This window comes from Myxocyprinus asiaticus, chromosome 35 (assembly GCF_019703515.2).
Source record: "Myxocyprinus asiaticus isolate MX2 ecotype Aquarium Trade chromosome 35, UBuf_Myxa_2, whole genome shotgun sequence".
Lineage (NCBI taxonomy): Eukaryota > Metazoa > Chordata > Actinopteri > Cypriniformes > Catostomidae > Myxocyprinus > Myxocyprinus asiaticus.
In genome coordinates this window covers 10,875-30,961 of record NC_059378.1, presented here as the reverse complement: position 1 = coordinate 30,961, position 20,087 = coordinate 10,875, and the positions used below count along the sequence as shown (strand labels likewise).

Sequence of the window (20,087 nt, the reverse complement as noted above, 5' to 3'; positions counted from 1 at the left end):
TGTTATAGCTGCAAAGCGTGGGCCGACGTCATATTAAACCCTATGGATTAAGAATGGGATGTCACTTAAGTTCATATGCGTTTAAAGGCAGATGAGCGAATACTTTTGGCAATATAGTGTATATCGATATTAGTATTGTCATTTAAATAAAAAATAAAAATAAAAAAGCATATTAGTCAAGTTGGTTGAGTATGTGGATGGCCACATTTACATATCAACGCCTATATTTGGTTTTCAGAAATTTGGTGGGAACGTTGTTACTGATTTCACTTGTAAAGATGTTAGCCAATTATAACAGTTATCGCTGCTTATTAGGGAACAAAATAAACTGCTACAGAAGTGTAGAAACACAGGCTGTTTATTTTTGGTGTGTTCCAGATGAGTGTAGTTTAATTAGACAAGTGCAGGGAGAGATGGATGATTGTGTCTAAGCTCTGGGAATAGAGTGTTTGAGACGGTTATAACATCTCTCCATCATGTTTAATTAGTGATAGAGAGAGACATTCCTCACATGTCTCTCTCTCTCTCTTTCTCATATGATTAGGGGTGTGCAAAACAGGATATTATCAACTAGTCTGTGGGTTGTCTGAATGATTAGTGGACTAGTCGGTTGCCCTGTGTTAATAGGCTGGTTTAGGGTCACCGACTGCGCAGCCCTTCTGACTGACAGATATTCAACAAATATTTACACTAAAAGACAATTATGAATACATTGCTCAGGACCCAGTTTGATGTCTCATAGTAATTGTCTTATATTGTTGATGCTGTGAATTTGTTACTACAGCAGTGCTTTAAAGGGATGAATTTACAGAATAACTTCTGAGTTTTACTGTGCTAAGGGTTGAACAGTTACTTTACGTGTCCACTGACGCAAAGTGAGCAGAGATTAATAGCCGTAAATTCATTCTCTATGCCAGTTGAAAAATAATTCTTGATCACTAAAACCCTTTCTGCATCTCTAAATTCATCCTCTCTAAAGCACCACCATTGAAAATAAAAATCTAGATAAAACAGTCGACCTCACTAACTGGATGACTACAAAACCCATCCTGAGCCATCACTATGTTTGATGTTATTCCTCATTAACAACATTCAGTGCACAGCCTTGTGTGTAAGACAGGAAGTGAACTATCAGTTAGTGTAGCTATAAACAAGAGTGAGTGCATGTGTTAACCATATGTAGACTTTGAGCAGTGTGCTGTAGACATGTGGAAAACAGAATCACATAACCCTTTTCTGTCTCTCTCTCTTTGCTACCTTATAAAAGAACAGGTAATATTCCTGTATGGAACTTTATATGTCACTACTCTTTGAAATACTTTGAATTTACAAGCTGCTTTAGTTAAAAAATTGTGAAACACTATCGTTTCACCTTTGTGAACGGTTTAAGAATTTATTATGTCAATATGAAGAAGCGACAGATCTGTCAATCCCTAAACTTCTGCTCATGGTTCCCATGTTCCACCCCAGTGCTGACTTCCTGTGACCTAGTTCAGCTCCGTAGTGAGAGCGTATTTGGAAAGAGATTTCATTCCTTAAACACGCTCTTTTCAAATCATGCTCTCTCTCTTTCTTTCTCACGATGGGAATTATAGCTCACATTGTTTATTGTCCTTTTGACTTGTCTGGGAAATAGATCTCAGAAAATCATCTAGTGCAGAAACACACACACACACACCTCCCAGAATACCAGCCTGCAACCTGTCTGTCCTCTCATGATAATGGATGTTGAGGGAATGCAAATGGAAAGTTGCTCATTCGTGGGGTTTTTATTCAAACAAACTCCTAAATATTAATCTTTGACTGCAGCATTAGGATTAAGGACATGAATGATACCTCAAATAATGTGCCTTGTAGAGGGAACCCTAACCTAAACCCTAACCCTAACCTGTGCTATTTTATAAGTGATCATACTTTTTTCTGGCAGATGATTTAACGGGAAAAATTCTCCATCTTAAATTAAAGGAGGGAATTGAGTCTTATCTAGAGATATTGTGGAGAATTTAGGGTTTGCTCTTTTTGACTTGCTGCAGTAACCACCCAAAACACCCTAGAAACACACTATAAAAAAACACCGTAGCAACCACATATCAACACCCTGTCAACCACCCACAACACGGTAACATCATGGCACAGCATTTAAAAGAAGAAAATGTAGTTTTAAATGTGTGTAATGTGCAGTGGGATCTGCTGAGTTATTTCCCAGTTGAATTCAGTGATTATATTGACATTGCAGATTTCTTGGCATTTAATTTTGATGATTTTAGCTAATATGCACAGAAATGTTTTCAGTTTGTTAATGTGCATTGTTTTTGGGGTGAATGTGTTTGTTTTGTAGGATGACGCCCGTCAGTTGTTTGCCCTGGCAGGGGCAGCAGAGGAACAGGGCATTCTTCCAGACGACCTGGCCAATGTCATCACCAGACTGTGGGCCGACGGAGGTGTACAGAGCTGCTTCACCCGTGCCAGAGAATATCAGCTCAACGACTCTGCTGCATAGTGAGTCTCTCTCTCTAAATACATGCTATTGGTCAGCAAAATATTGACCACTGACCATTCGTCAATATTCATGGCAAGCAAATATAACTCATGATGCTCAGCCTGTCATTTACAAGTGGAAGAGGGCAGTAAACTACAGGCATTATGGGTAATCTGTCTTGATGATCTTCAACACCATGTCAACAGTTAAAACAGATGCATAAAGTCACTTTGCCCTGCATGTTTAAAAGGACTAGAACTGTTTTGTAAAGTATGAATACATTTTCTGTTTTGTCCCCGTTAGAATGCCACTGGTCTCTCGATATCTCAGCGTGAATATTGAACAGTTATACCGTCAGTTGACATGTAATACGTTTGGGAAGTTGACAGTCCTGCACTGTCATGCTCTACTCTATATAAATCTGTCTTGAACAACAGTTTGCTCTTTATTTTATTATTATACTTGCAGTTTTTGTGAGCTTGATTAATTGAGAATACATGGAATATTTGTACTTTTAAATATTAATTTGTCACTCCATTATTTAAAACGAACTGGCAAATGGGTGATAAAAAATGGAGACTAGATAAAGCATATAAAATATACACTTTCCCTTATATATTAATTTCATTTTAACCTAAGATCTTAACGTTTGTTTAAAAAACCTCAAGGAAATGTTGTGTGTTAACCACCCATTTATACATGCTAAAGTCATTCAGCTATAAATAAAAATAGTGAATCAAAGTGAAAAATTTAACAGCTAAATCAAAACTGACATCTTATAAATTTGCCCTTTAAATGCAGGAGGAGTAGAAAGATGTTAAAGCGGGCCAGATCAGATCAATACGTCAAAGCGAGCAGAAACTCTGGTGCTAACAGTTCACGGTCCATTGAGAAAGCAAAGGCTTTTAAATGGGCCGTCAGGATTGCCATGAATTTTCCCATGCTTCATACACTCTGAATTAACAAGGGGTAGGCAGAGTGTTCTCTCACGGGGGACCGCGGTTGATTTGGCCTTGAATTAGGAAATAAATAATGATAGATGGATAAAGATAGAGTTTTAGTTCAAACATTTAAGGGATAATGTACATGAACATTCACTCAAAATGTAACCCTCATACAGGGAGATCAGGGTGATAAATGGACATGAAATATTGATTGTGGTGTGGGATGCAGCGGTGCATGCACTCTAACTAGTGAACTTAACCATACTGTGTCTGGCCGGGATGTCAACTTTTCAAGTGCTGTTCTTCTGTGCTTTTATGGTATTTCAGGTCATTTTTTTCAATGTCGATAGACAACTACAAAGTGAAGTGCCAGTTGACACTTTGTGCCGTTTGTTGCACGGACCTTTGACCATGAACTGCCTCATTTTTATCTTTATTGTTACTGTCAATTTGTTGATTAGGCAATTTGTAATTGAAGATTTTTTTTATTCGAGTAATCACAGCAGCCTTACGCCTTATATACAGATATTTGACCACAAAATACCACAACTGACCAATCAAAATCAAGTATCCCAGATAGCCGTGTAAGAAGCCTCTGAACCTGAGCAAGACGTCAGGTACAGCTTTTGTTCCAGTTCGACGTCATTATCTATCAATCAGTATCTACTGTTTGTACAGGTATAGTCAAAAACATTGCCGTACACTCACTGTGTAAAAAATAACACCATAGTGCTAGTACTTCATATTGCCAACATCAGTAATACAATATGTAATATCCTATTTTTACCACCCCACCCTGTTAAGCTTTTAGCTCTGACATATTGTAGATATTACACATTAACTACAGTGGCAGACTGTACTCTTGGCTTTTATAAACTCTACAGCTGTTAATCAAAAGTACAACTTTAATTCCCTGAGCTTTAACCATATCACGTGGCATTAATCTCTCTATACAGTCAGTACAGCCCATATTTCTGCACCATTATATAAATCAGAGCTCGCCACAGCGTCAGACCGAAATGAACTATTGAATGTTGGGATTAGTTCTTTTTTTTTTTTTTTTTTTTTTTTTTTTTTAAGTGTATGTGAGGTAAGAACAACAAAAGCAGCCCTAAACCACTCTGTGTGAAGAGGGATTATCAGCACTTTTCAATTTAATTTGAGCCGTGCTTGATTGTTTTGTGCCGTCCACAGGGATCCTGCAAATATTAAGGCCGCTCTCAGGACTGATAAAACTATATAACAATTGAGAGAGAAAAAAAACAACTCATGGGAACTTATTGTGGTTCTTTGTTCTCTTGTAATTCGGTTTTAAAACCCAGAATTCTTTGTTCATCATGAAACAGTGCGATTGAGTTATAGTGGATTTGTTTGGCTGGTGTTAGATGGTGCAATAACATTGTGTTGTTGGCAGGAGACCGGGCGACAGCACGTCTGGCAGCTGGCGAGCAATTTCTTCTCTCTCCTCTCTCTCTCTCTCTATCTCTCTCATTCACCCTTTCCCTCTCCCCACGCCTCCCCTCATCTCTCCTCCAGGTTCACAGGAGGCGGGGTGGACCACCGGCTGACAGAACGGCCGGAAGGGCAGCGTCTCCCCTCCAGAGATTGGGGTGGGGGGGGAGTTAGTCTGACCGGTGGTGCCCCGGCCTGAATCGGGCGGGGGAGGAGTGTGACGAGGAGGAGGGCATGGCCGGGCCGTGGCACTGAATCAGCTGATCAGCGGGAGAGCGAGATAAAGGGGAACCGGAGGCGCCAGTTCGGGAGAGAGAGAGAGATGCACATGCTCGCGCTGCATGTGTGTTTTTGTTTTATGTTGAGTTTAAACTTTAACTTAAACTTTATATTTACCGTTCAGCCAGATCCCCCCTCCTCCTTGCCCATCCTTTTATCTGTTACAGTGGCATATCACAACTTAAAACAGACGGCTCTGGATAAAACATGCCCACACTCGACACAATACGATGACTAGATCCTGAAATGTTAGTCAAAGAGTGTCAAAACAAGCTATGGTGGCTTATCGTTAATGCCGTCTCTATGGCGAAGGATTCTCAGGGATCGATTCACTAAAACATGATCCTTCACGTGATAGATGTGTCAGATTGTCCTCATTGGCTGTCTAGAGAGTGTTGAATTCCATATTTGGAATGTCTTCTTCTAACGTATTTTATGGTAGGTGGACTACCTTTGGTGTGTACCGCCACCTACCGGACTAGTGCAATCAGCATTGGCAATTGTGTCTAACTGTATACCTATATATTCTTTTGTTTATATTAGTGCTCGATTGATATGGGTTTTTCAATGGCCGATGCCGATATCCAGAGAGCAGGATGGCTGATAGGCCGATACAAAGCCGATATATCACAATTTAGTATAGTAAATAATGTAAACATAAAATTGCAAAAAAAAAAATTATACACTCTTACTTAGCACTATATTTAGTATATTTTGTAAAAAGTATGATTGTATTTTAAATGATAGATAGCAGTTTCTTCAGATTTCTGTTTAGTCATCAAATTTTAGTAATTTATTTCTGCATGAAGAAATTGTTAATATATTAGGAAGAAGGAAATAACAGTACACACAGTAGTCCAGCAATCATGAATCGGAATCAGAATCAGCTTTATTAACAAATATTCTTACACATACAAGGAATTTGTCTTGATGACAGAAGCTTCCAGTGTACAAACAATACAACAACAAGAGATAATAATAAAAATAATATTTAAATATTAGAATATAAATTGACTAAACTGTGTATTGCACATAATTATTGCACAATGGGGCAGTTTTAACTGTTCATGAGATGGATAGCCTGAGGGAAAAAACTGTTCCTGTGCCTGACGGTTCTGGTGCTCAGAGCTCTGAAGCGTCGGCCAGAAGGCAACAGTTCAAAAAGGTAATGGGCAGGGTGAGTGGGGTCCAGAGTGATTTTTCCAGACCTTTTCCTCACTCTGGAAGTGTATAGTTCTTGAAGGGGGGGCAGGGGGCAACCAATAATCCTCTCTGCAGTCCAAACTGTCCTTTGTAGTCTTCTGATGTCTGATTTCGTGGCTGAACCAAACCAGACAGTTATTGAAGTGCAGAGGACAGACTCAATGACTGCTGAGTAGAACTGTATCAGCAGCGCCTGTGGCAGGTTGAATTTCCTCAACTGGTGAAGGAAGTACAACCTCTGCTGGGCCTTTTTCACAACGGAGTCAATGTGGGTCTCCCACTTCTGGTCCTGTGAGATGGTAGTGCCCAGGAACCTGAATGACTCCACTGCTGCCACAGTGCTGTTTAGAATGGTGAGGGGGGTCAGTGTTGGGGTGTTCCTCCTAAAGTCCACAATCATCTCCACCGTTTTGAGCGTGTTCAGCTCAAGGTTGTTTTGACTGCACCAGACAGCCAGCTGTTCAACCTCCCTTCTGTATACAGACTCATCATCATCTCGGATAGCATATCCACATTAGTAATCACATTTTCTCCAAAAATACAGAATCAAATCAATCGTACATACAATGATAGTGAAGAAGACATAAGACTTTTATTTTGAAGTTGCACTCACGCGCTCGTGTAGATCCAGCGAGAGCAGCAATCTTCTGACAGATTAAACGGCCTGCATCACCTGCTTGGATTGTCACAGACTGACCGTCATGATTTGTGAATCAGAGGAACTTTTGATCCTGATCTTGAAGTTTTGATTCTGGCTGATAGAAAAACACGCTTCAGAGGAAGATATTAGATGAGCGCTCGACGGGAAGAAAACGCTGGATTTTCATGAGGTTCGTGAATTACATCTGTTTAAACGAGATATCTGCATATTAGCAGACGGTATATGATATAAGTTTTATTGATATTTGTCTTTTATCATTAGTATAGTTACAGGGAACTGTTGAGGAGAGAGAGGGAGAATGAAACAGACACTTTAACATTATGAGCTCAAACGCGTCTATCGCGGCTCTGATATGTGGACCGTTTAAATGAGACAGTGTTGCACACCGGTCTATTACTGTAGTAACATGATGGCACGTAACAACAAAACGAACTGTGATTGGTCATTTATATGTCTCAGTCAGCTCCTTTACAAGCAAGCAGGTGATACTTTGCGCCCTTGTGGCCTTAAGAAACGAATCGGCCAAACAGGAAAAATTATCGTCCTCTGCGATTATATCGGTCAGCCACCAGTTCATACTCAAATATATATATATATATATATATATATTTACCAGACAGGTAAGCCTCAGTCACCATTGCATCTTTTTTCCATACAATGAAAGTGAATGGTGACTGAGGCTAACGATCTGCCTGTCATCTTCGTTTGTGTTTAATGGAAGAAAGTCATATGGGTTTGTAATGACATGAGGGTGAGTTAATGATGACCTGAATTTTCATTTTTGGTTAAACTATACCTTTAAAATAACTGATAGAAATCTGTAGCCAGACATTTTACATTTTGCATAAAGATTTTGTGTCTGTTCCAAAACTTAGTGAGCTGCCCCGCTGTCTAGTGGCAGCTGTCTTCTATGGCAACATCCTAACTGAAAAAGAGGCTCATAAGAGAGCGATTTGGAACACTCTTTATAGGCAGCAACTCGTTTCATTTAAAAGCGCTCGTCACTTGCCATTGATTTCAATACAGGTGAAGCGAGATGAAAGACGTGATATTCTAATGAGCATAAATACTTAGAGGACAATAGTTTGGCTAATAATAATATGGTTTCCAGGATGTTGCTATGTGGTTGCTTACCACACTGCTTTTATTTTTGCTGTTTCGGAAAGATGGATTTATAACAAATTTACAACTGACCTTTAGAAATGAAGGAGGGAGAGGCTCACTTTCACTAATTTGAGGTTGTGAAAAATGGGTTGGGTTTAATTGGTAGTCTGCTGAAAATACAGGCCATGGTGTAATAAAAGCTCTCAACCATACTAACTCAACAAAAACAAAGAAAGAACCAAATTGCCATCCCGGTGGGATATCTTCTACTATTTAAAATCTGTTTTACAGGAGACAGCGCATAAACTGCAGAAAGAAATATCTTAGATGAGCTGGTTTGAGTATTTCTGGGATTTTCACACACAACAGTCTCTAGAATTTACTCCAAATGGTGCCAAAAACAAAAAACATCCAGTGAGCGGCAGTTCTGTGGATAGAAACACCTTGTTGATGAGAGAGGTCAACAGAGAATGGCCAGACTGGTTTGAACTGATAAAGTCTACGGTAACTCAGATAACCACTCTGTACAATTGTAGTGAGAAGAATATCATCTCTGAATGTTATTCTGAGATGCGGGTTGGCGCTGTTTTGGCAGCACGATGGGGACCTACACAATATTAGACAGGTGGTTTTAATGTTGTGGCTGATCGGTGTATATATACCCACATAATTAAAAAAATAAAATAAAAAATTGCCTTTAAAACAGCCCCAATTCTCCTAGATACACCTGGACACAGTTTTTCTTGGTTGTTGGCAGATAGGATGTTCAAGCTTCTTGGAGAATTCACCACAGTTCTTCTGTCTGTTTCAGCTGTCTCAACTGCTTCTGTCTCTTTGTGTATTCTCAGACTGACTCGATGTTCAGTGTGGGGTCTGTGGGGGCTATGACATCTGTTGCAGGGCTCCCTGTTCTTCTAATCTAATCTTTTCTGTTTGCAAAAGGAATGTTTGGGAGGATAAAATGTATATTTCCTATTGACACACTAAAGTAGCAGATATAAATAACCATCTTAAGACAAATGTTTTTGTGAAACATCTATGTGCCTAAGACTTTTGCACAGTACTGTACATATATATATATATATATTTCTCTCCATGTGAAGTCTAGGCTGCTGTGTGTTCAGCTCCATTACCTAAACCTCAACATCTCGGGGTGTTCATTAATATTGTGTATATGCACCTGTTAAAATGTCCTCCCTAGTTTGTTCAACATCACATCATATACACGCCTCTAAACTTGTACTCACCAGAAAAGTCATATGGCTCTACAAATATATGATGCCTTCAACATCCATGCCAGTGAAAATTCACAATCTTTGACTTTCTTCAGACTTTCAGAATATTGTTTACAAGACATAATAGCATGTTCCACTGTCTCCATCATACCACAATGACAGCACTGACCCGTATTGTGTTTTCCCACTAAGAATAAATTAGCATTTGAACCAGTATGTCTGAAACGTAGTCTCAATAAAATCACCTCCTCTCTTCTGTTTCTACACAAGCTTCCAGACTCCCCTCTAACCAGTTGATGTATACCATAGGACTGTCTTCCAGTTGCACAAGAATTCCGTCTCCTTTGAAATTCATTATTCATTTCAGTGGTCATGGATTATTTGAACTCACCTCGACCTAATGGAACCTGTATATCCTCATTACTTTTTTAAGGGCCTTTTGCAAGCTGAACTGCCTTCTCATTCCCATTTACCCCTGCATGTGCTGGTATCCAACAAAACCTCGCATTGATTCCCATCCTGTCTAATGACAGCAACACCATTAATATGTCTAATATGAGATCTTCTCTGATAGTTTTAAAATAATCTAAGCTATTAAGGGCTGACAAAGATTCTGAACATAGAAGCACCTCCTCCACCCATTGAAGGCCCACCAATAGAGCCACTAATTCAACTAAATAAATTGATAGCTTATTTGATAACCTTTTAGTTATTCGGTACTGGAATTCCGGTATAATTACTCCAATACCAGTATGTCCCGTCTCTGGATCCTTAGATCCATCTGTATAAATCTGAAGAAAGGAATAGTACTGACTATCAATGTAATTTTCTACATACAGTTGAAGTCAGAAGTTTTCATTCACCTTAGCCATATACATTTAAACTCAGTTTTTCACAAATGACTTGCCAAAACTATAGTTTGCTAATATGACTCTACAAATGTTTGACATGTTGTAGAACAACACCAAAGTTAATTTCATGACCATCCATACTTACTGTCTAAAACATATGACATCAAATATGAATAATAACTGAAAAGTGTATTTTTAGCACTCATGATCTGTGTTTTGTCAGCTGTGTTGTATCATGAGAGTCTCTGAGTGTGATCAAAATATATTTTCTTCAAATTTTGAAAGGTTTTATAAAAATTGATACCATGCATTTGACCTTTGCAATGTTGTTTTTATTTTATTTATTTTTTTATTTTTTTATAAGCTCTTAGTTTTATGTATGCAATTTAAGCATGAAATCCTTAAAAATTCCTTCAGGGTGTAAGGGGTTAAAGAAACCGGTAGTTCCATCCCAAACTCACAGCATTGGTTTAGCCAGAAGTTGACATGTTGGGCCACTCAAACAAACAGAGCAATGTTTTTAAAGTGCTACACTGTTTAATGTGACTGTACATTATTCTGGGATAGAAGTGTTTTCACATGGCACCGTTAAAATCTTGTTATGCTTATATTACTGTGGCAGAAACATGGATATTTTTATTTCCCCTTGCACTAAATAAAATACCATCTGGAGAATTCATGTTAAAGCAAAAGTGAATGCTTTTAATACAGCTTACCATGTTTTTAGATAAGAAAACAGAACTGTGTCATTATTTATAAATGCTTTGTACCATCTTGTGTGTGTTTGCAGTTATCTGAATGATATGGAGAGGATAGGCAAATCAGACTACATCCCAACCCAACAAGACGTGTTGAGGACCAGAGTGAAGACCACCGGCATCGTAGAGACACATTTTACCTTTAAAGACCTGCACTTCAAGTGAGAAACATCTCCATACAGCATAATTTTCAGTGCATATCTTTATTTTTGCTCTGATTTCAACTGAGATTTTGATTCACACTTTGCAGTCGAGCGCTCTGAAGTGGCGCTAACACTTGTGTTCACACACTTTCACACTTTGAACTCATCTGCCCAATTTTGACAGCTTCAGCTGTTTCTGTTTGCTAGCAACACCCTGTTTGACCCTTAAAGAATTAATTCTGCACAATCAATGTGTTCTGCCTTGAGGTTTGGGATTAATTTCCCTAAGGCTGTTGAGGGCTTTTGGGTTGGTGAGTTTATGGGATTTAACTGATTGTCTTTGAATGAGTCGACTTTAATCTACAGAGGAAATGTCAGCCCAACCTTTCGAAAGATCAAACACGAGCCAGCTGTCAGAGATGGTCTGTTACTTTCTACTGTGTCTTGTAAATGATGTTATGTACTGCGTTAAAAAGATGATGTCACATAAAACAGTGCCGAGAAGGAGATTACAGAATCTTCTTAGAAATGCTGACGATGTCTTTTCCAGATTCATTCTGTTATAGAGGCAGGTGTGCAACAGACAGGAAGTCCAAGGTCTTCCCTCCCTCTCTCATCCATCCTCTTCTCAACTCCTCCATTACCATAGAAACAAGGGCCAAACTCAAATGTCAACAAATGCCAGCAAGTCTCGTGAATGTCCACTGGTCTAAAGTAGAGGAAGAGGCCAGTTCTCGTATCAAAAAAATGCCATGTAAAGACACGTCACACTCTGATGCCAAACCGCACTGATTCTCGTGTATCTCTGAACTGAGAGCGCAACATCAGCTTTGAATATGCATTAGTGCAAAAGGCCTGAAAGAGTTGACCAATAAGTATTTTCATTTTTGGATGATTTATTGCTTTATTGGAATGGACTGTTTTTCTGCCCGTCACAGCTTGGAGAAATGTTTAGTTTTAAGTCCCAGTAATTGGAGTCATCTTGTCTGCGTGGCTGATCTAATGTTCTATCTTCTGTTTTAGGTTGTTAAGGGATATGTGATTGTTTTTTCTTCAGGTGTGTTTGTACTGCCAGTCATTAAGAGTGTCTGCTCTCTGTTTGTAGGATGTTTGATGTCGGCGGTCAGCGTTCAGAGAGAAAGAAATGGATCCACTGTTTCGAAGGCGTGACAGCCATTATCTTCTGTGTGGCCATGAGTGCATATGACCTGGTGCTGGCTGAAGATGAAGAGATGGTGAGATCCTTCAGCTTTTCTCCTGGATCAGTCCATAAAGCACAACCCATCACACTATTAAGAATTAAAAGGGCCAGTTTCTTCACTTGCAGCATTTAATTTTCATTCCCTAGAGTCCACTTATAATGTTTGTCAGGTTTTCTTGCACCAAAAACAGTTGTAGAATTTTTTTTAAACCCGAACCCCTCTCTGATCCTTCAATTTTTACTGGCTCTTTTATTGTGCTACTGCTAACCCTAAAAGATGTTGAATACTGAGTAGTCTCTCCGTTCCACCCCAGAATCGAATGCATGAGAGCATGAAGCTCTTCGACAGCATCTGCAACAACAAGTGGTTCACCGAGACCTCCATCATCCTGTTCCTCAACAAGAAAGATCTGTTTGAGCAGAAGATCACACACAGCCCCCTCACCATCTGCTTCCCTGAATACACAGGTACAATACACCAGTCAACAACCCAATACACCATCTAAATCAAGTGCACAAGTGCTCCAGGAGAGCTTTCTAGTACTCTGATCAGGCCGTGCATTAAACAAAAATGAAATAAAAATGGACCCTTTTTGGGGACCGTACTTCTCTAAATGTTTACATCTAGTTTTATTCAGATGATTTTTAAAGTATGTAGCCTACATTATGACCCTTCTCTTCAGTCACTTGTTTCCCAGCAAGACATGATTCAATCATGTGCTGACTTACATTTATATTGTTGTTCTTAGCAGATACCTCTAACAACAACTTTAACAAGTAGTTCATTCAAAAATGAAACTTATGTTTTCATTACTACCCCTCACCCTGTGTGAATTTCTCTTTTCTGTGAAACACATGAGATGTTGGGGAGAATGTTAGTTTCAGTCACCATTCACTGTCACTGCGTCTTTTTGTTTCATTCAATTAAAGTGAATGGTGACTGAAACTAACATTCTCCCCAACATCTCCTTATGTGTTCCACTGAAGAAAATAAAGTCATACAGGTTTGAAACAGCATGAATGTGAGTAAGTTATTACAGCATTTTCGGCTGAACTATCACTTATCAATACTCACCAGTTACATTAAAGATGGCTGTTTAATTGTCAAAGGTGGGTTAGGCCTACCCAAGATTTTGTTTTATTATTATGCATTCGGTTTCAGACGTTTGGCTCATTGGTCACTTCCACCTGAGAGAGCCCCTCCCTGGTTTTGTGTTGAACAGGAAATTCTTGCCCCTATTTCACCATTGCAAAGCCTTTCGATTAAACTAACTGGAGAAGTTAAAGGGGACCTATTATGCAAAATTCACTTTTACATGGTGTTTGAACATAAATGTGAGTCGGCAGTGTGTGTACACAACCACCCTACAATGTTAAAAGTCCACCCACTCCTCTTTCTTATATTTTTATTAATCTAAAACAGTGTCTCAAAATGACTGGTTTTGGGATCCGCTCTAAAGTGACGTCACTTTAGAGCAGGCCACGCCCACCACTGGTGACGGACTCCACCCTATTATCAAAGGTCCTCCCCTGAGTGATCGACACACAGTCCGCCATTTTTTTCCACGCTGGGGCAGCTACAGTGAGAAGAATAATGTCTCAGCTTCATAAGCGTCATACGTGTTCTGTTGTAGGCTGTAAAAGTGAACATAAGAGTCTTCATGTACTCCCGGCATCAGAGCCACTGAAGACGCAGTGGACAAGTTTTGTTTTTGAAGAAAATGTTCCCCAAAACATACCACAATTGGTGTATGTTTGTGCAAATCATTTTACATTGGACTGCTTTGTGAATGAGGGTCAATATAAAGCAGGATTTTCAAAGAATTTGACTCTAAGCATGGATCAGTACCAACTGTTCGTGTTCCAGCTTTATATCCTGAAGATGTAAGTATCGCACTTTATATTTTGTGAATGTTTGCAAATCGCCTTTCTGAATGTGCTTGTTAGCTGATTTCACGGCTAATGCAGCTGAAGTTACCATTGTCTCTGATTGTATTCACAGAGAACAGAGCTATGTCGTTATAGCTTGTTTGCACATGACGTCACGTCACTGCGTTGCTGTGGTGTGAAATGCAGATGGAGGGCAGGAAGTGATTTTCTACATAAGAAGCACTCTCACAAACTCAAAATGCCTATGTATTAAATTCTGGTATTTACGGTGTCAGTCATATTGGTTCTGATTGGTTGTTGCTATAGTATCCGAAGCACAAGCTGTAAAGGCACAGCCCTCTTCCGGAAAGGGGGCGGGGAGCAGCAGCTCATTTGCATTTAAAGAGACACACACGAGAACAGCGTGTTTTTGATTTCACCCAAAAAGAGGCATTTACAACATAGTATAATAAATGATCCGTGGGGTATTTTGAGCTGAAACTTCACAGACACATTCTGGGGACACCTGAGACTTATATTACATCTTGTAAAAAGGGGCATAATAGGTCTCCTTTAAGTTACACCCCATTATCTCGCATTTGCACTCGGTATGGACAAAAGTGTCCAGAATGTTTAATTCAGACACTTATTTAAATGTTGCCTCGAGCATATGGCTGAACCCCAAATTATACATTAATAAGTCCCATTTGTGCTGGTCAGAGTGGATCGTGAGGGGGGTTAATACACTCGTGACCAATATGTGTGTGGAGTGTTGAGATCTTTTGAAAATATGGTTAAACATTTTGGGATTCCCAAATCTCAGTTCTTTAGGTATTTACAGCTGCGCCACCTGCTCTGTACTATTTTTAGGAGTAGTATACACCCCTCTAAAGCAGCAGATACTCTGGGAGGGGTGATTACTGCTTTTGGAAAAGGTCATGAGGCATCAGTGTATTACTCCCTGTTAATTCAGAGTCTGGGGGACGGAGCTTCAACTTCTATCAAGAGATTATTGGAGAAAAATTTAAACTTGGTATTGGAGGAGGGAGTGTGGACTAGGATTCTAAAAAACGTCAAGTCTACATCTAGAGATTCAAGGGTGCACCTTATGCAATTTAAGATTTTACATTGATTCTATTGGAGCCCCTTTAGATTGTATAGTCTTGGTCTTAAAGACACACCCACCTGCTGGCGATGCCAATCAGAAGATGGGGACACAACCCATGTTTTTTGGGGATGTGTTAAGATTCAAGAATTTTGGTTGAAGATTCAGTTTTATGTGTGACATATTGGGCACTCAAATCTTATTTTGCCCCAGACTCTGTATTTTAAGTGATGGTGGGGGGTAAATATTGATTCTGTCTGTATATGTTTTGCTTTTCTTTGTTTAATAGATGAATCAATAAAAAATGTTAATCACAAAATATATATATATTTTTTTTAAATGGCTGTTTAATGTTGACAAAATGAATTGAAAATATTAATAGATAAAATCATGAAAGAGGGTTAGGGTTCTTGCCGCATAATCAGTTATGCATATTGAAAACAGATAACTATATATTAAGGATAGATAATAATATATGTATTTATATTTATTTAAAATATATTTATTTTCATAATACATATAATTAATATAATTATATTTATATAATTGTATTATTAATATTTGAGGATATTATTACATACAGTTTAATATGAGATGTAACCCTGCAGCTGAGTAGTTCTGGTAGTTTCACACAAATCATTTTGGCATTTGTGCCTTTCTTGTTAAGGGTGCTATTGTATGAGGGAGCGCCACGATGTGAAAGGAGTCTAAACTGGACTGTTCCAGTGTTGACAGCTTTATTTATTATAAACATGAGCAATAGTTTTATTGCATCACTTACTTTTTTGTGTGTCGGATTAACAGGTTTATGAAGGTTTATACTGTAACATCTTAAGTTCAGTAAATCAACGACGAGAGAGAGAGAGAGAGAGAGCTGATTTACATGTGCAGATTCTGGAATTGCACTTTGAAACAAATTAAGTTGATTTGTTCATCTGTATGGATTGGTTTACCGGTTCTCAGCTACATGTTAAAATGAATAAAAGTGTGCAGGAATTCCACGCATTATGAACGTGGAACATGTGGGAATTATTAAAATTGTGCACAAATTGTCCTGAGTGACTTCAGCCAGGTCTCCTAAGCAACCAAATTGGCCTGGTTGCTAGGGAGGGTAGAGTCACATGGGGTAACCTCCTCGTGGTCACTATAATGTGGTTCTCGCTCTCAGTGGGGCGCGTGGCGAGTTGTGCGTGGATGCCGCGGAGAATAGTGTGAAGCCTCCACATGCGCTACGTCTCCGCGGTAACGCGCTAAACAAGCCACGTGATAAGATGCGCGGATTGACGTCTCAGATGCGGAGGCAACTGAGATTCGTCCTTCTCCACCCGGATTGAGGCGAGTCACTACACCACCACGAGGACTTAGAGCGCATTGGGAATTCCATATTGGGAGAAAAAGGGGAGAAACAAAATTGTGCACAATACCTGCAATCCCGCACTGAATTTCAAACCGATTACCTAATGTTAACTGGTTTTAATCAGTCCGAGAACTGCACCTCAGCGCATCCCATACCGCTCTATCAGCTCTGTTAACATGCAAATCACATAGTAATTAACATCCAATCAAAACACACGTTTGCCGTTTTAAGCGTCTCGTCTATTCACACTCCAAAATTTAAGACCTCCGCAAACAATATTTTAAGACTTCTTGTATTTTATTTATGATATTTAAGACTTTTTCTGGCCTTAACTATTAAAACAGGGTTCCTGCAGTTCCTTAAAATGTCTTAAATATCTTAAATGATACAACAAAAGTCTTATTTTGTTATTTAAAGAGGTCTTAAATTTGGGGTGGAAAACAGGAATCGTGATATGACCTAATGTGATTATCTAACTTCAAAAGAATAAGATTTAATTAAATAAATGCTTGTGCTACATCTTTCAAAGTGAAAACACAGCTCTGTTGTATTTTCTCCAAACACACGGGGGCTTGTGAGTGTTTCCAGCTGTTGCAGAACAGTTCACAATCATTAACCCATATGGGAAATATATAACTAACTATCACTAATGATCAGCTGTTGATGATGATGATGATATAGTGTTGATGAAATATGACAGTGTTTTCTTTTAATTGTTTATATTGTTATACATTATAGATTATCTGTTTGAATGAGCAGCTGGAAGCAGTGAAGTGCAAACATTTCAAAATAAGAGTCCCCGCTGTATTTCAGTAATACATTTGGATTCTTGTATCCTCTGTCTGGCCCTCCCCGTCACAGGAAGGAAGAACATTTAATATAGGCTACCAATTAAAAAAAACTATTGGCAGATTAACTGGCTTTCTTTCAACACATTATCAAATCAGCACAATCCAATATCAGTCGACCTCTAATTTGTATTTATTTATATATTGGTACATAAACCAATTTTAATGTGATATATATCTAGAGTATTTTACACTTGCATATATCCTGCCCTGTTTTACTGATGATCAATGTTAAGGTCATGTTGAATGTGTGTCCCGCCTGTTTAAATAAGAGTCTGTGATACAGGATTTATTTCGAGATCGTTTGGGTTTGTTTTGGGATGGGGATACGGTATTCATTTTATTTGTTCAGGTCTTGAAAAGGTCTTAAAAAGTCTTCAGTTTATTTAAGTTTTTAAAAACTGCAGCAACCCTGTGAAAAGTGAATTTAATAGGTTTTAAGAGGTTTTAAGGACCAGCGGGTACCTGCATAGATCTCAGATGTAATCGGCAGCATCTTTGATGTAAAAAAACCGATCAAATCAAACACGTTTTGTTCAGTCATTCAGTTGTAAAACAGACTCCTTAGTTCAATTGCTTATCTGGGGGTTCTTCAGATGAGGTCCACTTTGATCCTCCATCATTGTTGTCATTCAAAAGGCCAGCAATTGATTACATCCAGTGCAGGGACATCGATCGAACGGGGGACGGATGGTTTCGCTGATATTAATCAGTTGGAAGATATAAAAAGCATGTTATAAATCAGAGGGACGATTATTATGAATAAACTGGTGGCAAGAGCAAAGTGTAACTTTTTTTGTCTCTTTTTTAATCCGTTTATCTTCTTTTCTGGCTTCCTGTCTCTCACTCATTTTCTGTCTCTCTTCTCCCCTGCTGATTTCTCATTGTTCCTTTTATTTTCACTTTAAACAAGGTGCCAACAATTATGATGAGGCCGCAGAGTACATCCGCACCAAGTTTGAGGACCTGAACAAGAAGAAAGAAACCAAGGAGATTTACCCTCACTTCACCTGTGCCACCGACACGAAGAACGTCCAGTTTGTTTTTGATGCCGTCACTGACGTCATCATTAAAAACAATTTGAAGGACTGTGGGCTCTTCTAGAAGACAAAAGCAGGAAGATGATTCGAGGTATGTAGAAATACACAAAACCAGCGTTTGAGAGTGTTGGACTATTAAGTAGTGATGCTACTAGTTTAACTACATTTTCCAGTAGTGTGACAGTAACTCGAATGATTTTTTCCAGTAGCTGATGTTTCTACATTAGTGACACATTGTTTATGGCACAAGCAGATTTATAAACAAACGGACTAAAACAGCTTGCTCTTTTATGTCCAGTAGCATTGGAAAATCTGATTCATTTTATTGAAGTAGTTCATTCGTACCAAAAACTATTCACTGATTCGAGTCTCTGGACTGTATGTTGTATCGTTTCATTGAGAAATATTTAAAGGCTGTGTGGTTCATCACTGTTTTATTTCAATTCTATTCAAGTTAGTGTAAATGTATCTTCAAATGTAATGTTTCCCAAAACTGAGATTCACTGATTAAAAACCAGTCAGAGAAATATTACTCTGATAAAATGATAAAATATATAATCTGTTGCAAAACATGTGGACACAGATTGAGAATAAACAGTCAACACAAACTGTCTTTTCTCTCTTTCTTCTTCAGATTACTTGACCAGTTTTGATGACCAGAGGAAGTAGGTGTGGAAAACGTCCTGAGCATCTGCACTTGACAATGATTCCTGCTTTCACAAGATGACTGATGGATCAGAGGAGCCGACACGATTTCAACTATTGCCAACAACTAAAGCGTTTGTCTCCCTAACCCTGACACTGTCCCAGCATTCTGTTTGACATTTAATATCTGTATTATTAACTCCATGGGCTATGACCACAAATCAACAACCGTTATAATTTCCATTTGTCTTTTTTGTTTAGTTTGTCTTTTTTTTTTTATTAGCAGAGGCAACACAATTTTTATATATTTTCATTTTACTCTAGGGAATCTGATGTGCAAATTTGATATTTTTAATTGCATAATGCTTATTTAAAAAATAAAATAAACAGCAGGTGTTGGATATAGAATATGATTGAAAAAGGAAAGCGCTTTTTTATGTTTACATGACGTTGTCCTGCATGATAGAAGATAGTGAATATTCCAGTACAAGTAATCAGTTCACATCAACATAACATTCCTTTCTAAAATTACAATTTAAAAAAATTGCACAAATGGGGAAAGAACTGCTAAACTGCAATTGATATTTAAAATATTAATGTAACAGTATCTAACAATCTGTTTCTTATCTTCACGTTCGTCGTCTTTCTAGCATTGTTTGTGCTTTGACTTCTGTTTACAATGGACTTTATTTCTCCTCTAGTTATCCTACTGTACACAAACATTTCTGCTCCAGAATTGTCTCACCTTGTAAGAATATACAGTGATTAATAATGGAAATCTAATTGAGAAAAAGGGTAGGTTTTTTTTTTTTTTTGGTAAAGATTAAAGTACTTTTGGAAGTCCTATATAATGATTTAATTTAAATAAAAGTTCATTCACTAGATGAAACTGTGCTGCCTGTAATTCTTGTTT

The 20,087-nt window shown here is 38.4% G+C and overlaps 1 protein-coding gene across 2 annotated transcripts in view; it reads left to right on the top strand.

Moving 5' to 3' along the window:
* Positions 1-19,439, top strand: part of LOC127425870 (guanine nucleotide-binding protein G(i) subunit alpha-2-like) — a 76,022-nt gene extending 56,583 nt beyond the window's left edge. For both annotated transcript variants that reach the window (XM_051672158.1, XM_051672159.1), the window contains exons 4-9: positions 2,339-2,499; positions 10,999-11,127; positions 12,215-12,344; positions 12,625-12,778; positions 18,403-18,620; positions 19,164-19,439. In XM_051672158.1, the coding sequence (XP_051528118.1) occupies positions 2,339-2,499; positions 10,999-11,127; positions 12,215-12,344; positions 12,625-12,778; positions 18,403-18,593 (765 nt within the window). In that variant the 3' untranslated portion in view covers positions 18,594-18,620; positions 19,164-19,439. The remainder of the gene's footprint in view (positions 1-2,338; positions 2,500-10,998; positions 11,128-12,214; positions 12,345-12,624; positions 12,779-18,402; positions 18,621-19,163) is intronic.
* Positions 19,440-20,087: the final 648 nt, after the last annotated feature.